Below are 18169 nucleotides of genomic sequence, written 5' to 3' on the forward strand. Positions count from 1 at the left end.
CAAAATAATCAGGACATCGGCATTCATGCACATCCCTGAGTCACCAGCTTTTCTGTGAGCAGCAGCTGCATGGGCTTCTGGCATGGAGGCCTGGTTTCTATTATGGTGAGGAAACACTAAGTCTTTTGGGGTTAGTGTTTGGGGTGGTAAGAGGAAAAGAGCTCTTCATTGTAAGGCTGGTTTTCTTTTCATGGCCCAATATATTTTCTTGGGTAGTTTTCCCTTTTTAACATGTTTTGGTTTGGTTTTGTGGTTCTTCTGCTGACCTTCTGGTTGCCTTTCCCAGTGAAATGTAGTGACCTTGGCCAGATTCCACAAGGAGGAGATGCAATCCATCCTTTCATGTGGTCTTGCCTCTTTCTAAACACTTATCCTGGTACATTCATGTACTGGTGGCTCCAGGAAAGGCATATATATATATATATATATATACACACACACATATATATATATCCTCCAGGATAAAGGGAAGAAGTGACGGCTGGGGACTGGATTTCAGATGCCTGGGAGATGAAGCTGAGAGTGCTATGTCACCACCACATTAACCCAGCTATGCTGAAAGTAGATCGTTCCCATATTGATGCAGGTGTGCATGTGTGTGGGACCCAGCATACAGTAGAAATGCTTACTAGCATTCTTCTATTGTACTTGTGTTTTTAAGGGACAAAAAATTCTTGTTCCACTTTTTTATTTTTTCCTGTTCAGTGAAATATTGCTGAATGCACATGTAAAATCAATTGTGTAGTATTTTAAAAGAAAGTGTGTATATAATAGAGTTTGCTTTTAGTAAGGGGGGTGAAATCACTAGCATTCTCCTGCATGGTCCTGACAGGAAGAGGAGATGTGAACAGAGACAAAATCATGTGAATGTGGCAGGGACCAGTGAGGGATGGCTCATTCCCAAGTGATAGAGTGCAATAAAAAGGCAGGTGGGAGCAGTTGCCACACCAGCAAGAAGCCAGAAGACTAAATGGCAAGTCCAGGTCAGGATCAGCTCCCAGGGCAGTGGACATGGTCAGACACTGCCTGTGATCACCCAGCAAGGCCACAGTGGTGGTACAAGACAAGGCACTCATTTAACTGCTGGGAACCACGGTGTAGCACAAGCAGGGACCAGTGGTATGGCCTAATTTTAAAAGCAACTCCCAAGGGATTGGAGGGGCAGACACTCACCTCTAGCTTTATCCACAGCAGCTGCCACCAGCAAAAGCACTGACCCTGTACTCCAGCAGCTAAGCTCCTCAACTTAGCCACTAAAACTCCTGGAAGGTGGGTATTCTCTGGGCCTGAGTACTGCAGGAGCTTCCTAACCTCCCAGTAAAATACTAGCTGCTCTGATTAATTGTTCATGCTGGTTGACTAACTGTAATAAAAAATGAGCAGGGGCAAATGGCATACTCCCATCGCTTCTACTTTCTTTCTCTGACTGGGCAGCTGCCTCCTTTGCCTGCCCTCAAAGGTGGACCTAGCTTTGATGAAGGTGGGAAAATAGGATGAAGGGATGACACAATCACTGCTTTGAACTTTCGTACCCTTCAGTGAAGGATGGACAGCAGTGCTGTGAAGTCATCCTGCAAGGACTAATTCTTTGCTGCAGCTTTTGTCTGCCATTGCTATACACACTGACCAGGTACAGAGCCAAGAGTCTATATAACATAAGTTAAAGCTCTACATTGCTCAGGGTAAGTACAACCACAGCTAGAGCTTATGTCTCTGTGGACACTTACTAATGCATGTGCCTGGTGGGCAGATGTAAGTAGCTGTCCCAGTAGACACTGTAGTGTGAAGAAGAGCTTTCAGCTTTTTCTTCTCACAATGCTGGAGAAAACTAAGGAACTTTTCTTTGTGTTACATGCAGCTTTAGCTGTAGTGGGAAAATCCAAATAACAGCAGCAGTTAAAATAACAATGATGATGGTAAATGGGATTTACTTGAGAGTGTGCTTCTTAAACTCTGTCCCTGACACAGGGAGATAGAACCAGAGAACGTCAAAATAACGGGGATTGAAAACATTTTATTGAAAAGAGAGAGAGAAATAGAGTCAGAGAAAGGCCTTGAGTAGAGAAGACCCAGTCCCTCTCACATAGGGTCTTGATCCAAGTTACAGTCTCCACAGTAACTACATCAGTATAAAAAGCTCCAGTATTCTTTTGGTTGGCACAGATCACTGTGTATCTCATTGTGCGGGTGTGCTGCAAGCTGTATCAGTGGCACAACCCAGGTTATAAGTGGCCCTCCATACAAAGCAGGCAAGTTGTGTCCGGGATTATTTCACCAAACTGTTAAGTGCTGAGCCCTAGAAACAGTCATGAGCCCCAGAAATGGTTATGACACTGCAACTGACAAGGGACAAGGGACTTTGGGGATGGAGAAGGCTCCCACTGATGGATAGGGAGCAGTGGACCCTTTCCCTCTGGCTTTACAAAAATTGTCACATTTTCACTTCTTTGCCTACATTTTCAGCCCAGGGAGCACGCAGCCTTCTTAAAAGGAGTCAGTTGGCAGATGCAGATTCCGCAGAAGACCTGTAGAGGGAGATCCAATCTGCTCTGCTTTGATTATCTCTCCCGACAGCTGAAGCTTGAGACCATCTCAGAGGCAGTCTAGTCTGCTCCTATGAGATGTCTACCTCTGCTGTGAGTATAGGGATCAACAGATATCATAAGGTCCCTCAGCTGTAACTCTGGCCCATGCAGTCTTCTATGGGCAGGCACCTGCTGTGCAGGCGCTGGTGGTAGCCTTTTGTGTGATGTTCTGAACATTGAAACCAGTGCCGCAGGGAGCTATTTTGAGCATCAGTGCAACTAAAAAAAATCACTTCATGACTGGAAAGAGTCAGGTCAGGTTGGGAGGGTATCAGCTGCTGATGTGAGTGGGATTTTCCAGGCTCTTTATTTTGCCAGGTCCACGGGAACTGTCCAAGCAATTCCTCCCATGAGACAGGATGTTCCAAGAGTCCTAATTCCAATGGGGAGTAGAATCCACAACCTCAGGATGTGTCCCAGCAACTTGACTAAGTCATATCCGGGTTGAGAGGAGTTTCCACCCCACCTAACTCTTCAAGCCAGACATACAAGAGTCATAAAGACTGACAGACAGGAGACAAGAGCAATGCCCTGTTTAAGTATTCAGCTATGAAAGGTCCTATGTGCTCAGGCAGCGTTTGTGTTTCTTTGCAGCATGGTAGTCCGCTGCTTAAGGCGGACCCAGGAGCTGAATGCCCTGATTACTCGTCTTTTCAATCAAATTTCCTATTGCTCATTTTCTGTGTTGTTCCAATGAGTCTTGCTGGCCAGGGAGGTGAAAGGGATGCTTATTGAAAAGTTGGTACTTTTGCTGCCTGACAACTTGATGATCTTAGCGTGAGATGTATGAGTTGTTCAAGCACAAGCCTTGGCAGAAGCCATCTTCCCCCAGAGCAGGGTAAAATTCAACAATACAAGGTACTGCTGGGCTGCAAAGTGAATACTTTGTAGACAAGATGTTGTCTACTGTGAAGGGCGATTCTCCTGTCTCCTTTGCAGCTTCTGTAGTGCTGGAGATTGAGCAGATCATCAGCTCTGCAGCAAGGATGTTTGTCTGATACATTTCAAAGAGGGCTTATTCTCAGCTGCTAAATTTAGCTGATTTCCTTTCTAGTATTTAGCAATAATCTTTTTAACAATACTAGAAAAAGGGTATTTCCCATATTTCAGAGCTGAAGGGAATGTAACAACAGTTACGTTTCCTTTACTCCAAGAACAAAAATTGTCCACACATATGCCATCCACAACTTAGCGCTGGAAAAAGGCCAAAGATTTTGGTATGAAGAGACCGTATTGCCTGCAGGATGGATATTTGCCAGGGACAGGTCTATGCCCAGTTCCTTAGTGTTTGTTTGGCTATAGTGTCTAAACCACTCTTGAAAATAAGTTCATACCCTGCTAGGTGTTGCCAGTTACATGGTAGTACACAAAAATTAAGATTCAAACAGGTTCCGCACAGCACTCCCCTTCACGCAACGTTCTATCTGTCCAGATGCTTCAGCCAATGCGTTTAGAGATACCTTTGAATACAGTTCCAGGCACAGGCTTCACAGGCTTCCCACCATAACTTCATTCTGCTTTATGGGAGTGTCCACCGTCTCCTTCTTCCCTGTATCTCACTGCTGGGGTCTTCTCAGTCTTCATTCAGGCTCCCACAGTTCTTCTCTCCCTGGCACTAGCATATGAAGAGCAATGAGGTGTTTCTTCAGATCTTCAGGTTTGCCCTCCCTGGTCTTGAGCTCCGACATCCTTGGAGCCGTTGTCATCTGTTGAGAAGGAAGACATCTGTTGGAGAAGGAAGAAGGTATGTCTTGCCAAACTGCTGTGGTCTTTAAAGGACCATGACTGAAGGCAGCTGCAACGTAGGAGGTGTGAAGAGGGTGGGGAGGAACTGGTGTGGCATGGCTGCTGAGCTTGTGATGGGGGCTGCATCATCTCACACTCAGCATGTACTCAGCACTGCGTAGGTCAAAGACAGGGACATACAGTTCCCTTAGCTCCTTCCACATGGAGCCCTTGCTGCTAGAGGGTCTGAGCTGTCAGGATGCCTAGTGTCCCAGTTCTAGTTGGTCTGTCCTCACTGGCTGACTGTTTTCCCAGCTGCTGTCCTCTCCACTGGAGGAGGTGATTTCTTATGAGTCACCCTCTTCTGGAAAGAAACCTCTGGGTTGTTCCCCCCATGGTGTGAGCAGATGAGGGGGAAGGTATCTGTAACTGTTTTATTTTCAAGGTCTCAGCTGGGGGCAGGAAGATTGGAAAATGCAGGCTTAAATTCTTAGCTTAGGGTGTCACTTGTGAACAGGAGTCAGACAGAAGCATTCAGGAAACATTCTCACAGACTTTAAACTTGAAAGTTAAACAGTTCTGAAGTTAAAAACAACACAAACTTCTCATTTTTTTTCTTGCACAGGATGGTCTGGTGGGACACAGGAGACCTGAGTTCTATTTCTGGCTCTTGTCACCAGCTTCCTATGACCTTGGACTAGCTGCCTAACCTTTCTATGTGCCTCCATTTCCTTCTCTATAAAGTGGGGGTGATCACATTTACCTGCTTCATGCGGACACTTTTGCAACTTATGTCATAGTGTAAAGATATAGGAAGGGCCATACTGGGTCAAACCAAAGATCTGACTCACCCAACAGCCCTTCTCTGGCTACACAGGAGAGAAGCAGAAACATGGGGCTTGAGTTTTGCTGTCATGGGCTCTCTTCTGGCCTTTCACAAAATAAAATACATATGGAAAACATGACGTAAGTGCATAGGGAGAAGAAATATATTTCTAGTATAGCCCTGGGTGTCACAAGGTCATTGAAGACCAGCAGAAGCACTGTCAGGCCAGAGTCCTGGAGCATCTTTAGCCCGTGCTGCCCCTTTCTGGCTTCCCTGCTCTGAGCGCCCCATGCTGCTGGCAGGGGACCAGAGCTGGTCCGGGTTAGGCCCTGCACAGGGCAGGCTCCCCCTCCCCAGTGAAGTCGGGAAGAGGAGCCTCAGTCCCCGGGGCACGGACAGCGCTTTGGGTTGCTCCGAGCATCCCGCCTGGCAACGGCGGAAAGGCTGCGCGGCGCCGGCCTAACCTGGGCCCCGGCCTAGGAGACGGCGATGGGGTGCGGCGCTGCCGGGGTCTTCTTGCGGAGCGGGAGAGAAGCTCTGCGGGACGGCGATCCCCGGCGCTCAGCCTTCGGTCCGGGAACCGCAACCCCTTTGAGCTCCTTCCCCGGAGGTGCCCGGCGACGGGCAGGCGGCGAGCCCCGCTCCCCGCCCCAGCAGCGCCTTGTCCCCGGTGGCTGGAAACCTCCCAGCGCCGGGCTCCGGCGGTCGGGGAGGGCACAGCCGGGGGCGGCAGGGCCGGGAGACCCGCGGGAGAGCAGCCCCGTGCCCGTCGGCGGGCGGGGGACGCGTCCGGGGAGGGCGTGCTCCAGGCGGAGGATGTGGGCCGGGGGGGCGGAAGGGTGCGCGGTGAGGGGTGGAGAAGTTATAAATCAGCGGGGCCGGGGCTGGCTGCTAACTGATGCTCGCGGGAGGTGAAGCTGGCAGGGCGGTTCGTAGTGGACACTCCCTTTCCGCGGGCGGGGAGGGCTCAGGGGCTGCTGGATGTGGATCCGCACCTCGCTGCGCCGTTATCTCCGCTACCGCAGGAGGAGCCTGGGACTGAGGAGAGCCCGCAGGAGCCCGGCCGGAGCTTCTGCCTCTGCCTCGCCGCCGTGGGCAGGGGAAGAACCCTGCTCTCCCGCGGGCAGGACCATGCCCCGCCAGCTGCTCTCAGGGACCGTGCTGCTGGGAGCAGCCCTCCTGCTCGCAGGTAAGGGTCCGCCGGGACCCGCTGCCCCATCCAGTCCCCGCTCAGCGCAGAGCTCTCCGCGACGTGCCCCAGCATCGTGCCTCCTGGGCGGCGCCTCCCGCCTAGCCCCGCCGAACCCTGCTTGGCTGGAGCTGGCGGCACCTGCTTGCCCTCCGCCTCTCTCTCTTGGGCAGAGCAGGGGGAATCGATCCCCGCTTTTCAGAGGGTCGCCAAGCACCGCATCTCAAGTGGCTCTTAGCCTTCGGATCCCCGGCGGTGTGCCCCGGGGGTACCAGCGGTGAGGGGTCGCAGTGCATCCCTTGCCCCAGGCAAGGCAGTGATGCCGGCGGGAGGCTTTCCTGGGCACAGGGATCAACCAATCCGGGAAATGTCCGAACCGGTGCATCACGGAAAGGGAGCATGTCTTGGCCGCAGGGCAAGCTTCTTTCCTCCCCACTTTGTTTCCAAGTGTCAGCCTCCCCCGTGAAGCAGAAAAGGTGTCAGTTTCCTTCTTAAAAATCCAGGTCCTGCTACCTCCCGCCCGGGCGGGAGAGCGGAGCGTCGGTCGGGGCTGCCTGCGGGGGGTACCCGGCGTGCGTCTCTCTGGAGAGTGGGATGGAGCTGCTCTACGGCGCCTGCATCCCTCAGCGCTGCGTGTGCCGGGACGGATCAGTGCGGATTTACTTTTCTTAACAGAGTCTTATTTTACTTTGAGCGAGGAGCCGGCTCTGCTGGGCCGGAGCGTCGGCGGGCAGGAGCGCGTCCCAGCGCTGCGTTGGTGGTCACCTGGGAGCGCGGGTGCGTGGGGCCGGGCAAGGGCAGGTCCGCCGTGGGCTTACGGCACCGCAGGGCAGCCGACCCATGGGACTGCCCTGCGGAACAGATCGGAGCTGGTCGGCGGCTCCGCAGCCCTCGCCCACTGGGTCTCCCCTTGTGCACCCCGCGGTGCCGGCGCGCAGCATCGCCGGCGGACAGCGACAGCAAGCCCCGTCTCGGGGAGGAAGAGCCCGAGCTGCCCCCGGGCCAGGTGTGAAGGCCAGCGGCGGAGCAGCGCGGTGTTTCTGCTTAGTGGTGCTGTTTCTGCTTAGCGGTACTGCCTCCCGATCCGCCGCGCTCCCCAGCGCTGGCGGCCAGAGGCTCTGCCCGTCTCTCAAGGCTGAGTCCGCGGGAGCGGTCTCTGCGCAGAGCGGTGCTGGAGCAGCCCTAGCGTGGGCTGCCCGTGCTGCCGTCCGGCGGCAGCCACGTCCCGAGGCTGCCGGGCAGCAGAGCTGGCGGAGCCGCTCCGACGAGACGTTTTCCTGCTCGGGAAGTGCTGATTCATCAACTTCGGTGTAGCTACATGGGTATTATTATTTTTTTTTCTCCCTTTATTTTCCCCAGGAAAGTGCTAATTTCCCCACATTATTTGTCCCTGTCAAGGAGGTTCTTATGCCCAGGATGAAATAGACACAGGCATGGGGCACCCATCCTGGATACAGGAAATGGGGGTTTCAGATCCTTGCGAGGCTTCCTTCACAGCTTGAGCTTGAACTTCGGCGTCCCGCGCCCACATGGGCTCCTGCAGTGACCAGTTCTGCAAGGGGACTGGCTTCCTCTTTCCTGCCGGAAAGGTTTTCCATTGTGCAAATCATGGCAAACCCACTGCCCAGGGAGAAGATGGACCCTGGGAGCCTTAAGAGACCCTGGTTCACCTTCCTGTTCCAGGCTCTGTCAGGGATATGGGCACCCTAGACCAGTCCCAGTGGGGAAAACTTAGCTTGTTCAGGGGAAAACCTGGTCCTCTTAGTGCTCGGGGCATTCATCCTTGTGTTGGTTCAGGTGTGGTAGGCATTGCAGAGGTGCTTCTCTGTAGCTTGCTTAGTGCCTTTACAACCATTTTGCGGGAAAGGCATATCCCCCCATTAAGTGTACAAGAGATTGGGATCCAAATTATGAATTTAGACTTTTTCCAAACTCTTAATATTTTTTTTCATCTTCTTTCTTTTTTTTTTTTTCATTTGCATGGAAAGTCTCAAAGTTATGGATGAAGTGATGGGATGTATTGTACCATGCAGCACTCTATGCATTTCTTCCCATTTCACCCTCCTTTCCTGCGTATTTACTTAAAACTATTAGTCGAGCTGTCCAGCACTTCCCATTTCAAGTGTTCTTGATGAAACTGATTCATCACCACTGTATGGCCCACTCTTCTAATTCAGTCTTTGCGGGTGTCTGCTGAGCTTCCATTTACTGGCAAGTACTAGAGGAGATTCAGAGAAATAGGCAGTGGTTCAGGAGTTACTAGAGAGAGCTTTATAAGGAAGCAACAGAAGGAGGTCTTTTACCTTATACATATTTAATAATTTAAATTTCCCCAAAGCAATATTCAAGCTGCAAGCTGTGACAGTCCCCATTTGAAAAATAAGATTAAGGAAATTGTTTCTTTGACGTGTGTGTTAGATGCTTCAGCTCTCTTGCATTTCTATGCACATGCGTATTTTGGCTAACATGGGAAAGAGCAATACTTTAGTCTGTGTTTTGTGTATATATTTATTTCACAAACTGTATTGCATACATTTATGCCAAAGACTGTATATATAATGGTCAGCATGAAAATGTTGTTGCCATATAAAATTCAATCTCCCAAGTTGCATGGCAATTATTTTAATTGATAGCATGTGGGAATGTGAAGCACTGGGTTTAAACCCTGAAGAGATCAGACTCTACATCAGATTGAGGGTTATGTGGCTGCATTTCCAGAAACATAAAATGATAATTTGGCTGTGTTTTCAGCTTTCCACACCAAAGCAATACCTCATAATTAGCAACTAGGAGGTAGTTGCTCTATTACAATCTTACCTGTGAACAGTGCAATATGAATCTCAGTTACTCCAGTTGGATCTAGCTCATCAAAATCCCCAGCAAATGACAAACTTTTCAATTTCATGGTCAGATGGAAAAAAAAGAAGGAAGAAATTCCAGGTCAAATCTAATCAATGCTGAGGTTAATTTCTTGCAATAACTAACCGGACTTCTCTGAAAGTGCTATTCTGGTAGATGTTCACCCGTTAAGATTTCAATTGAATTTAAGTTCTTACTGAAGCAGCTGTACACATATGCAGCTACAGTGGTCTAACCTGGGATTAGGGCTGGAGATCTTAATAGAGTCCAAAAAAAACTGAGTTTCCCACTTCTGGATCTTCATGGAAACTGGGCTCCCTTAAAAATTCCAGTCTGCATTCACATCAGGGAGAAGAGTTAGACCCCGCTGCATAACACGGGCTTTTAAGAAATGTATACATGGAGTTTAAGTATCAAACTTTCTGGCATTGCTAAAGAAAATCACTTTCATCACTTATGTTTTCTTAGACAGGTGTTTTGCTCATATGCTGGACACAAAGCTAGATTTCATTCTCTTATAGCTGGTATAAATCTGGAGCAATTCCTTTGGGCAAGGCTAGTATCTTCTAGATTCACAGCTCCTGCTGGAGGACATCAGGACTTGGGACTATGCCCTAGTAAAGATCTTCATATGCAGAAGCAAACGCTGCATTTAAAACCCTAAAATTTTGCTGCTGGGAAGATTTGAAGATCTCTTTTTTTTTTTTTTTTGGTGGTCTTGGCTGGTTGGTTTTTTTTTACATGTGAACAATGACAAACAAGCTGAGCCTATTTTTTATCAGATGCTTCAAATACTGAAACCAGTAGCCCTTCACACTGTGTGGGTGTGTAGCACAAAAGGAAATTGTACAGATTTTCAGGACAGTTGCTGAGTCCTTTCACTTTAATGTGGTTTGGAAACTTCAAGCACAATGTTTATCAGCTTGCTAGTTTTTGTGTCCGACTGAGATTGGGAAAGGAAGAAACTCAGCAGATGAGGGTTAAGGTTCAACATTTCAGAAGTCTCTGTCCTGTGGGGCTTTATCAGCAAAATGGTTCTTTGAATACCCCAAAGTCAGGGATTGGGACTTCCTGCTGCAGCCCCAGAGGGAGAGGAAAGTGAGACTGAGGCAAGAGAAGCTTTGCCATGAAGCGTGGGATGCCCCACCACAGTCACCTCTGCTCTTGGAGGCAAATCTCTCCTGTTGGTGTGAGACCTTTCAAGAAGTAAACTGCTACCTCCACAGACACCTTCACTGTTAGTTCTTTCTTCCCGCAGCAGTAGGTTTTTTTCCCCTCTATCAGTATTTGTAGGAATGTGGGGAAATGTTTCTGTGTATATTTGAGCAGGAATTCCACCCATGGATAGCACCAGGCTCTTCTCTCTCTGCCCTTGTGATGCATCCTTACTACACATATTCCTGCAACTGAGAAACAACCTTTCCCAAGTATTACAGCTGGGAACAGCCTGACTTGGTCACCATGTGGGGACCGCTCACCCTGAAGTTGGTCCCATGATTGTCAGGAAGGTGCCCACACAGTTTTTTCCTATCAAGATGCAGAAGTCCAGTTTCATTCCCCCAAGGTTGGAGGTCAGCATTGCATAAACCCTGGTAGTTAGTTAAAAGAAAAATCTGCAAGCAGCAGATTGAAAAGCAAAAATACAGGCATTAGTGTTCTTTTCAAAGCCAAGCATGGCACAATGTCATGCCCTTTGTGCCCAGCAGAATTAATTCATGCTGGAACTTAGCAAAGCAATAACAGATTGAGAAACACAAGGGTGTGGGGGAAAAGATTTGAAACTATATGTTTTAGAGGTACTTTTCTCTGAAACTTAAGTCTTGAGCCATAGAGATGTATGAAGAAACTTGGACTGGGAGTGTGGATGACTGTTTCTTGTGTATTAAGTTATGTTTGGTATTTGGATTTTTGTGTGGTGTGGTGTTTGGAAATGTGCCAGCCTAAAGATGAAGAGAAGGATGATTTTGCTTGTGATGCATCTGTATTAAAGACCATTATAGATGCTTGTGAAACACCTAAGTGATTTATTCATCATCTTCCCAGACTTTTGTTTGGCTTGTGTTAATAGAAAAGCAAAAGGTTCATGTTCCTCGTGACCTGATTTTACTACCTTGACTTTTTTTTCATCAAATCCCACTTGATTTTCATTACCAAAATCAATTTGTCCATGATAGGGTGAATCAACCCGATTCGTTGTTGTGCTGAACCTACAATGTTAAGTCATCCCTGTAACATATTTAGATGGCAGCACTATCCAGCGTGTTGCAGTTGACGCTGATTTCTGTTTGCGTGACTTTTCTGAGTGGTGAGGCCCCTCTTCCAACATCCACTGATACGTGGCACTAAGCCCTGCTAAATGCAATCCCTTCTAAATGTATTCCATCTTTTGGAGTTATGGCCTTGAAACAATGTGCTCTTTGCTATTAGAGCAGCTGAAGGATGGGGAAGTGGTTAGAAGGAGGCTGTTTCTAGGACTTTAGTGGGTTGAAGATGCTGTGGCAATACAGTGACATTATTTCCGTGCAGTGCCTGGAAGTGGGGTTGGAGTAGGCAGGGCATGGTGGCCCTCACAGAGCTGGAGACCTGTGAGCAGATGTCTCTGTTCCTCAGAAGTTCCCTTGGGAAGCCTGTGCTCTGGGAATAGGACCCCCTGCTTAGTGCGTGGGGAGTGGCAAGGGATGACTGTGAGGGCGTTTCATGAGAGGAATTTCACAATTTCACATAGTTCACTTAAGCGTCCTTCCTGTGGGATTCTTCCTTGCCACAGAGTGAAGGAATTTGCCCCTTTTGTTCCGATTGTCATTCCTCTGTGGAAGAACCTCTCATCAGGATCACCATGGACTAGTGTTAAGAGAAGCGTGAGAGTTGCCATTCTGGATCAGACAAGGGCTCTATTTAGCTCCAAGTCATGTCTCTGCTGGTGTCCAGCATCTGATCTTCAGGAGAGGCTCAAGGAACCTTGCAGGAAGCAGTTATCTGATAATAAATTTCCTCTCTGGAGATTTTTTGTAGAAGGATCTAAAATCCATGATTATTTAGTAGAAACCATGGGATTGAGGGTTGAGGAAACTAAAATTAACATCTGCCAAAATTTAGGTGTTGTCTGTGTTTATGGCAAATAGATATAACATAGTGGGATTAAGTTGCATTATACTGTGTAATACAGAGATTTTTCTTCTGATGTGCTGGTAGCGGTTTGGGTGAAAACCCACCTTTTATCATCTCATGAAGTGCTGTAATGAATGTTTGTCCTGATCTATTCTCTAAATATTAATAATTATACATTTCCCAAAGTAAACTGGGGCATAGGCAAGCTTGCCAGAAGCTTTCTACATGCATACCTACTGTAGACTTTGTGCTTATGGTTATCATTTAACTTCAGAATGGGTTTAGTCTCTTGAGTTGCTGCAAGGGATTCCTCTGCAGATTGTAGGGTGGATGGAAAGTCAATTCCCAACCTTGGCCTTTTATTTTTTTTTTGTCTTGGAACGCTACAGGACAGTTCAGCCTTAATGATGGAGCATCGGAAATAATAACCGTCAGCTTTCAGCAAAGTGGAAATCCTGAAACTTTGCTTCAAATTTTCTTTTATATAGTTCCTAATTTATCTCTCTGTGCACAGCTTGATGAATAGTGCAGCCCCAGATTAATTTGACAGGCCTGTGTCACTGGCAGAGCTGGCATGTTACTGTCAGGTAGGCAGTTTGTATGTCTATATGAAACAGTCCTCCAGTTCCATCCTGTTACATCGCTTAATTATTCCTGCCAGGGAATCTGTAACAAATCTAAGCATGAAGTTGGTGAAGAAATTTAATTTGGTCAAGAAAATGAACCCCCTTATTCTGTGTAGGGATTCTAAATTATTTGTGTGTCTGTTTTAATGCACAGAAATGTTTTGATTTTATACCATATCAATACATATTTATTGCACTAGCTAATGGGATAAACTTTTCTCAGAAATATTGAACTGATGATTATGTGCTGGGATCTGTTCATGGTGGAATTAGAGCAGAGGCACAGCGATTGCTGATGTGTCAGTAAGTGATAGAGTAGATCTGATAGCTCATGGACATAATATGGGTAGAGCTACCTACTCTCCTGTAAGCAGCATGAGCTTAACCATGCGTGGAGGTGTGAAGGCATACTCCTGAGTGAATGCCAGTGACTGATCACATGGGATTGCTTTTGGATGGGCAGATGATGGAGTCACAACTGCAGCTCTGATACTACTCTTGCTTTTCTCAACTCACACCATCTGTATGCATTTTGCCCCTTGGTGTGGTTCGTCTCAGTGACGATCCCATAAGAGTTCATAATGGAGGTGTTAGACTATACATTTGGCTTCCCATTTTCAGTTCCATATGCTCAATGGGAAATAAAAAGGTTGTTGATTTTATAAAAATGTTGGCAGGTTTTATTCCCACTCTGTTTTTTTTCTCTTGATATAGCTAATGAAACGAGCAACTTCTCCAGGCTATATAGTGTCAAAGGTGTTCATTTCAGATGATAAGTTTCTAGAGTTATTAAAGCTGGACGCATAAAAGAGGTAACTAAGGTTATTTTTTTTTTTTCTCACAGTTTCTCTGAATGTTAAATTTTGAAATTTATTTTTAATTGGCATTATGTAAAGTGTCCATGCTCATGCACAAAAGTAATCTGGTGACTTTAGCACAGACGGGACACAACCTTCTGGTGAAGGAAGTGCCTTCAGACAGGTGCTGTGTGGGCACAGTGCACTGAACTGAGTGGTCTTGGCTGTCCAGGTATGATGGGAAGTGGTAATAGTTTTAATTGGTAGTAACTTTAGCCAGATTTATTTCAAATAACCAACTGTGATTTCAGCGTGTTAAATTTCTGAATCTACTTTTTTTTTAAAATTAACAACCTCTCTCCTGTTCTTTAATAAAATGGCTTTACCACAGGCTCTTCTGTAGGCAACTAGGGCAAATACTGGCAAAACATTGGACAGTTATTGGGGAAATATATATTTGTTCACATCTACAGCTATAGACCATATTGGCATAATGGTGTGTACTGCTCAGAGGTGTTAAGGCAGTACTATCAGAATTGTACCTGCTACGTTTTTACCTCCTGCGTGTTTTGCTTTGCCTCCATAGCACCTAATCTTATATCAGCGTGCATACACATCTAGGGACGGCAAACACATACAGATAGTGGACAAACTCTTATCCCTTGCTGTGAGATACAGAACCAAGAGAGTAAGGGCACACTAGCTCAAATAATAGACACATGCATCTTTCTGTATCTTTGGAGGCCTTTCTTGGGGAGTTGCATTTCTGTTTGTCCTGCTGATGGGTTTTTAGTTCCAAGGTGTGGAGTCACAGAGTGAAGGCATTTTCAATCTGCCCAGGACTCTTCTGATCTACTGTGATAAATCTTATGCTGTTCATTATAATGGAGTAGTATATAGCAGAGTATTACGATAGAGTAATATCATTCAGCAGCCCAATGTTCTCATCCGTTAACATATTGATTTTCTTGTCTGGCTGTTTTGTCCTGATGGTGCTTTAAACTCTTAAATTATAGTTGAGATTAATGAGATTTAATGATTTGTTCCAGAAATCACTTGTCATATGTTGCAGAACATCAGACTGGATAATTGGGATGTTTCTTCTGGAAGTGAAAGGGGCAAACTAATGAATTGATGATTTTTATGCATTGATGTATACTTTATAAGTGGCTTCCAACAACTTTCTTGATTTTGAAAGCAGATGAGAATGTATTTCAGTCACAACAGCAGCATGTGTGAGTAATAGATCCATTGAGGAGTGATAGAGCTCGAGCTGCTGCTTCTGCCCTGAGAGTGTTCTGTTTGCTGGCCATGGTGCCCTTCTTTGCACAAGCGGACAAAGCTACCTTGCAGTCCAAAGACCCATGTGTCTGTTAACCTTTGCAAGTCTCTATGTCACCACAAAGTTCTGGTTTGACTGAAATGGTGGTTGGAATTTGTTGCTTCAGATCGTGAGCTTGCTTATCCGGACAATTGTCAACGTCAGCTGAGACAAAGATGCTCTCTCACAGATAAGCTGTTCTGGTTTCTCTTCTGCAGATTTCAGGTGTGAAACTTGGATTTGTGTCAGAGAAGTGGTGTGAAATTAGATGTATGAAGGACTGTGAGGTCCCCCTTAGAACTGAGACCAAGATGGCATCTGAAAGACTTTGAGAAATGGCTCTGAATCTCAGGGTGGCTCATGATTTAGCACTGTAGGTGTTTTCTGGAGGCTCTTTCTAGGCACAGGCAATGCTTTTCCCTCTGTGTGCAGGAACCAGGCTGCATTGCCTGCTTTGCCTGTGCCTGAGCACGGGAAACCCAGGTGACAGAGGTGAGATGGGGACTATTGCTGCCATAGAGATAAAGAGTGTCTTCTTCAAGTAGCAGCTCTTCCCAGCCACCAGCAATCACGGAAGTAGAAAGCTTAGAAAGCTTCAATATCCAGCGTGATCCCTTTTCCTTCTGGTCCTGTGGGAGGACCAGGCCAGACTTTCACACTTCAAGCAGGAAAGAAAGAAAATTGTTTTCCAATCACCACGCAAATTTTGAGACAACTCTGCCTAAAACTTCTCCTATCTTATTAATGCAAGTATTGATGCTGAGGAGAATCTCAGTGTTCATGAAACTAGGAGTACCTGTTGGTCAACATTCCTCATTATGGTCAGATGTAAATTTTAAATGGCTCTTCAGAGTTGACCACAAGTTCTTTTTTCTCTTTCTCTTTCCTTTAAAAAAAAAAAAAAAAAATAAATTTTTTTTGAGTGATTTGTTGTAATGACGTAATTGGAATTACTATGCATAGGTACAACTGTCTGACCAAAAAAAGGTTATACTCACCTATAGAATGGCCTGAAGTACCTAGAGGAGATGGTAATACGATAGCTTGTCAAGAAGAGCTCTGAAGTAAAGAAAATTACTGATATTCTATTTTTCCTTACAAAATGATTATATGATTCTATGAAAACAGAGGAAAGCTGTATAGCTCATACGACGCTAGCTGATAGCCATGTTCTGGTTAAGGTGCTTCTACATATCAGAGTCAGCTCATTTTCACTGAAGACACACTGAAGGTCAGCCCACTGGATGCTACTGTGCCCCTAAGAATCTGGTCCGGATTCTGCGATTGCTTATTAGTTGCACCCATAGGTATTCCCATTCCCTTCAATGGGATGACTCATAAGAAAGTGCTCATGATCAAGGGTAAAGTCCTGGGCTGCATTTGAACTGAATGACCCATGTTTTAAGGAGCACAGAGAGGTGAAGACCCTATTAAGCCATCTCATGCACTCTCTTTCCAGTGCAGGAGTGTCTTCTACAAAATACATTTTGGCTGAATGTGTTTGAATCAGGAGGAAATGATATTTGATGGTAAAAAACACAAAGGATTGGTTATGTTTAACAAGCCTTAAAACATGTGTAAATCCAACAGTGACTGAAACAATTACTTCATGATGGATAACTTTATTGCCCACAGATGGCACTTTAAACCCAAAAGGTCAGATTCTTTGTATACACTGAAATTGCAAAGATAAACTGATCATTCTCCTTAACCTCTCATTGTGTGGGTGAAAAAATATTAGTCAACATGTTCAGGATAACTGGAGTGGTTGGAAGACAATCACTCAGCCTCAAATTATGAAGAAGATGTTAAAAGGCCACCAAACCTGTTAACTTGAAGGAAATTTCTGATAGCTTCTAACACTTTTTTTTAACTAACCCATAAAGCCAGCTTTTGGGTTTGCTTTCTTTAGTCAAAGGTAGCAGAAATTTACAGTATATGAAAAGAAATTGGAAAGTAGAAGCTGGATAAATCAGAATGGGGATAATAATCCAGAATGTGCTCCTGCTTTTCTGTTCAGCAGATCTATCCTTTTAAAAGAAATTGAGACTTACATGAAATGTGCATAGTTACTCATTTGTCTGTAAAACTGAATTTACACATCATATTGGAAAATACATGCATGTTCATTTATCTTTTTTTGATTACTAGTAATCAGTGGTTTTGGTTAACAGATCATTTAAATGTTTATTTCATTCAGGAAGAGGATCACCTTTTTGCAAGGCAGAAAGTAATTGAAGAAAATTTATTCTTGCCTTGCAAATTACAGATTACACCCTCTTAAAATAAAGATTAGTCTTTCCCTTATTTTAGACAGAATGGCTAACTTTTGCAATCTAAATTAATGTTTGCTCACTAATTAAGCAACCCTGTTGACTGACTTTCATATGTATCTAATAAGACTTCTGAAGCAAATAGAATATGCTCCCAAAAATCACTCCTTTCCCTATGGCAGGAGATTCCTCAGTTATCAGGATTAATTAGTTCTCCTGTTGTCACATGAAAAGAAGTTGCACCCCCCGATGTAGGTCAGTGTGAGGGTAGGCTGCTGATGGTCGCTTAGTGACAGGCACAATAAGTGAACATGTCCTGTTGAGCCATGACCCTTCAGAAAAGACTGTGTCAAATAAAATGCCCAGAGAAGGTACCTAGAAAGCATAATCTGCTTCCAAATATTGACAGTAGGAATTTTCCTGCCGTTCTCCTTCCTTTCTCTTTTCTGAGAAACATGTAAAACTCTATTGGATTTGTACTCTGCGCCTGTTTTGAGGCATTAAAAAATGTAAGGAAGCTAATGACCCATGAATAGATAGGATGTCAAATAAACCTATTTTTCTTCAAGACTTAGAATCTTGCTGGTAAAAGCATTGTCTCACATACTTGTAAAAGCAACATTATTGGCTTGAAATAAGATTTACTTCAGCTTTTTTTCAGTGAAAAACTAAATGAATAAGTATGTAACAAACCTGATATGTCATGCCAAATACACTGATGTCCGGTCTTGAATCTGAATATGATTAACTACTGGAATTAAGTGTCTAAATTTTACTTGAATTCAATGATGAAACTCTGGTTTATAGTAATGGGAACAAAGCTGGACAAACACCAAGCACTCATTGAGATCCCACCCACA

The 18169-nt window shown here is 45.5% G+C and overlaps 1 protein-coding gene across 2 annotated transcripts in view; it reads left to right on the top strand.

Moving 5' to 3' along the window:
- Positions 1–6016: 6016 nt before the first annotated feature.
- Positions 6017–18169, top strand: part of FLT1 (fms related receptor tyrosine kinase 1) — a 109441-nt gene continuing 97288 nt past the window's right edge. Inside the window, exon 1 of one of the 2 annotated variants that reach the window (XM_062615109.1) lies at positions 6017–6325. In XM_062615109.1, coding sequence (XP_062471093.1) covers positions 6118–6325 — 208 coding nt within the window. In that variant the 5' untranslated portion in view covers positions 6017–6117. The remainder of the gene's footprint in view (positions 6326–18169) is intronic. The other variant, XR_009964119.1, reaches the window with a different exon arrangement.

This window comes from Pezoporus occidentalis, unplaced genomic scaffold, assembly GCF_034315485.1.
Source record: "Pezoporus occidentalis ecotype Australia unplaced genomic scaffold, CSIRO_AGI_Poc_V1 ctg18, whole genome shotgun sequence".
In the NCBI taxonomy this organism is placed as follows: Eukaryota; Metazoa; Chordata; class Aves; order Psittaciformes; family Psittacidae; genus Pezoporus; species Pezoporus occidentalis.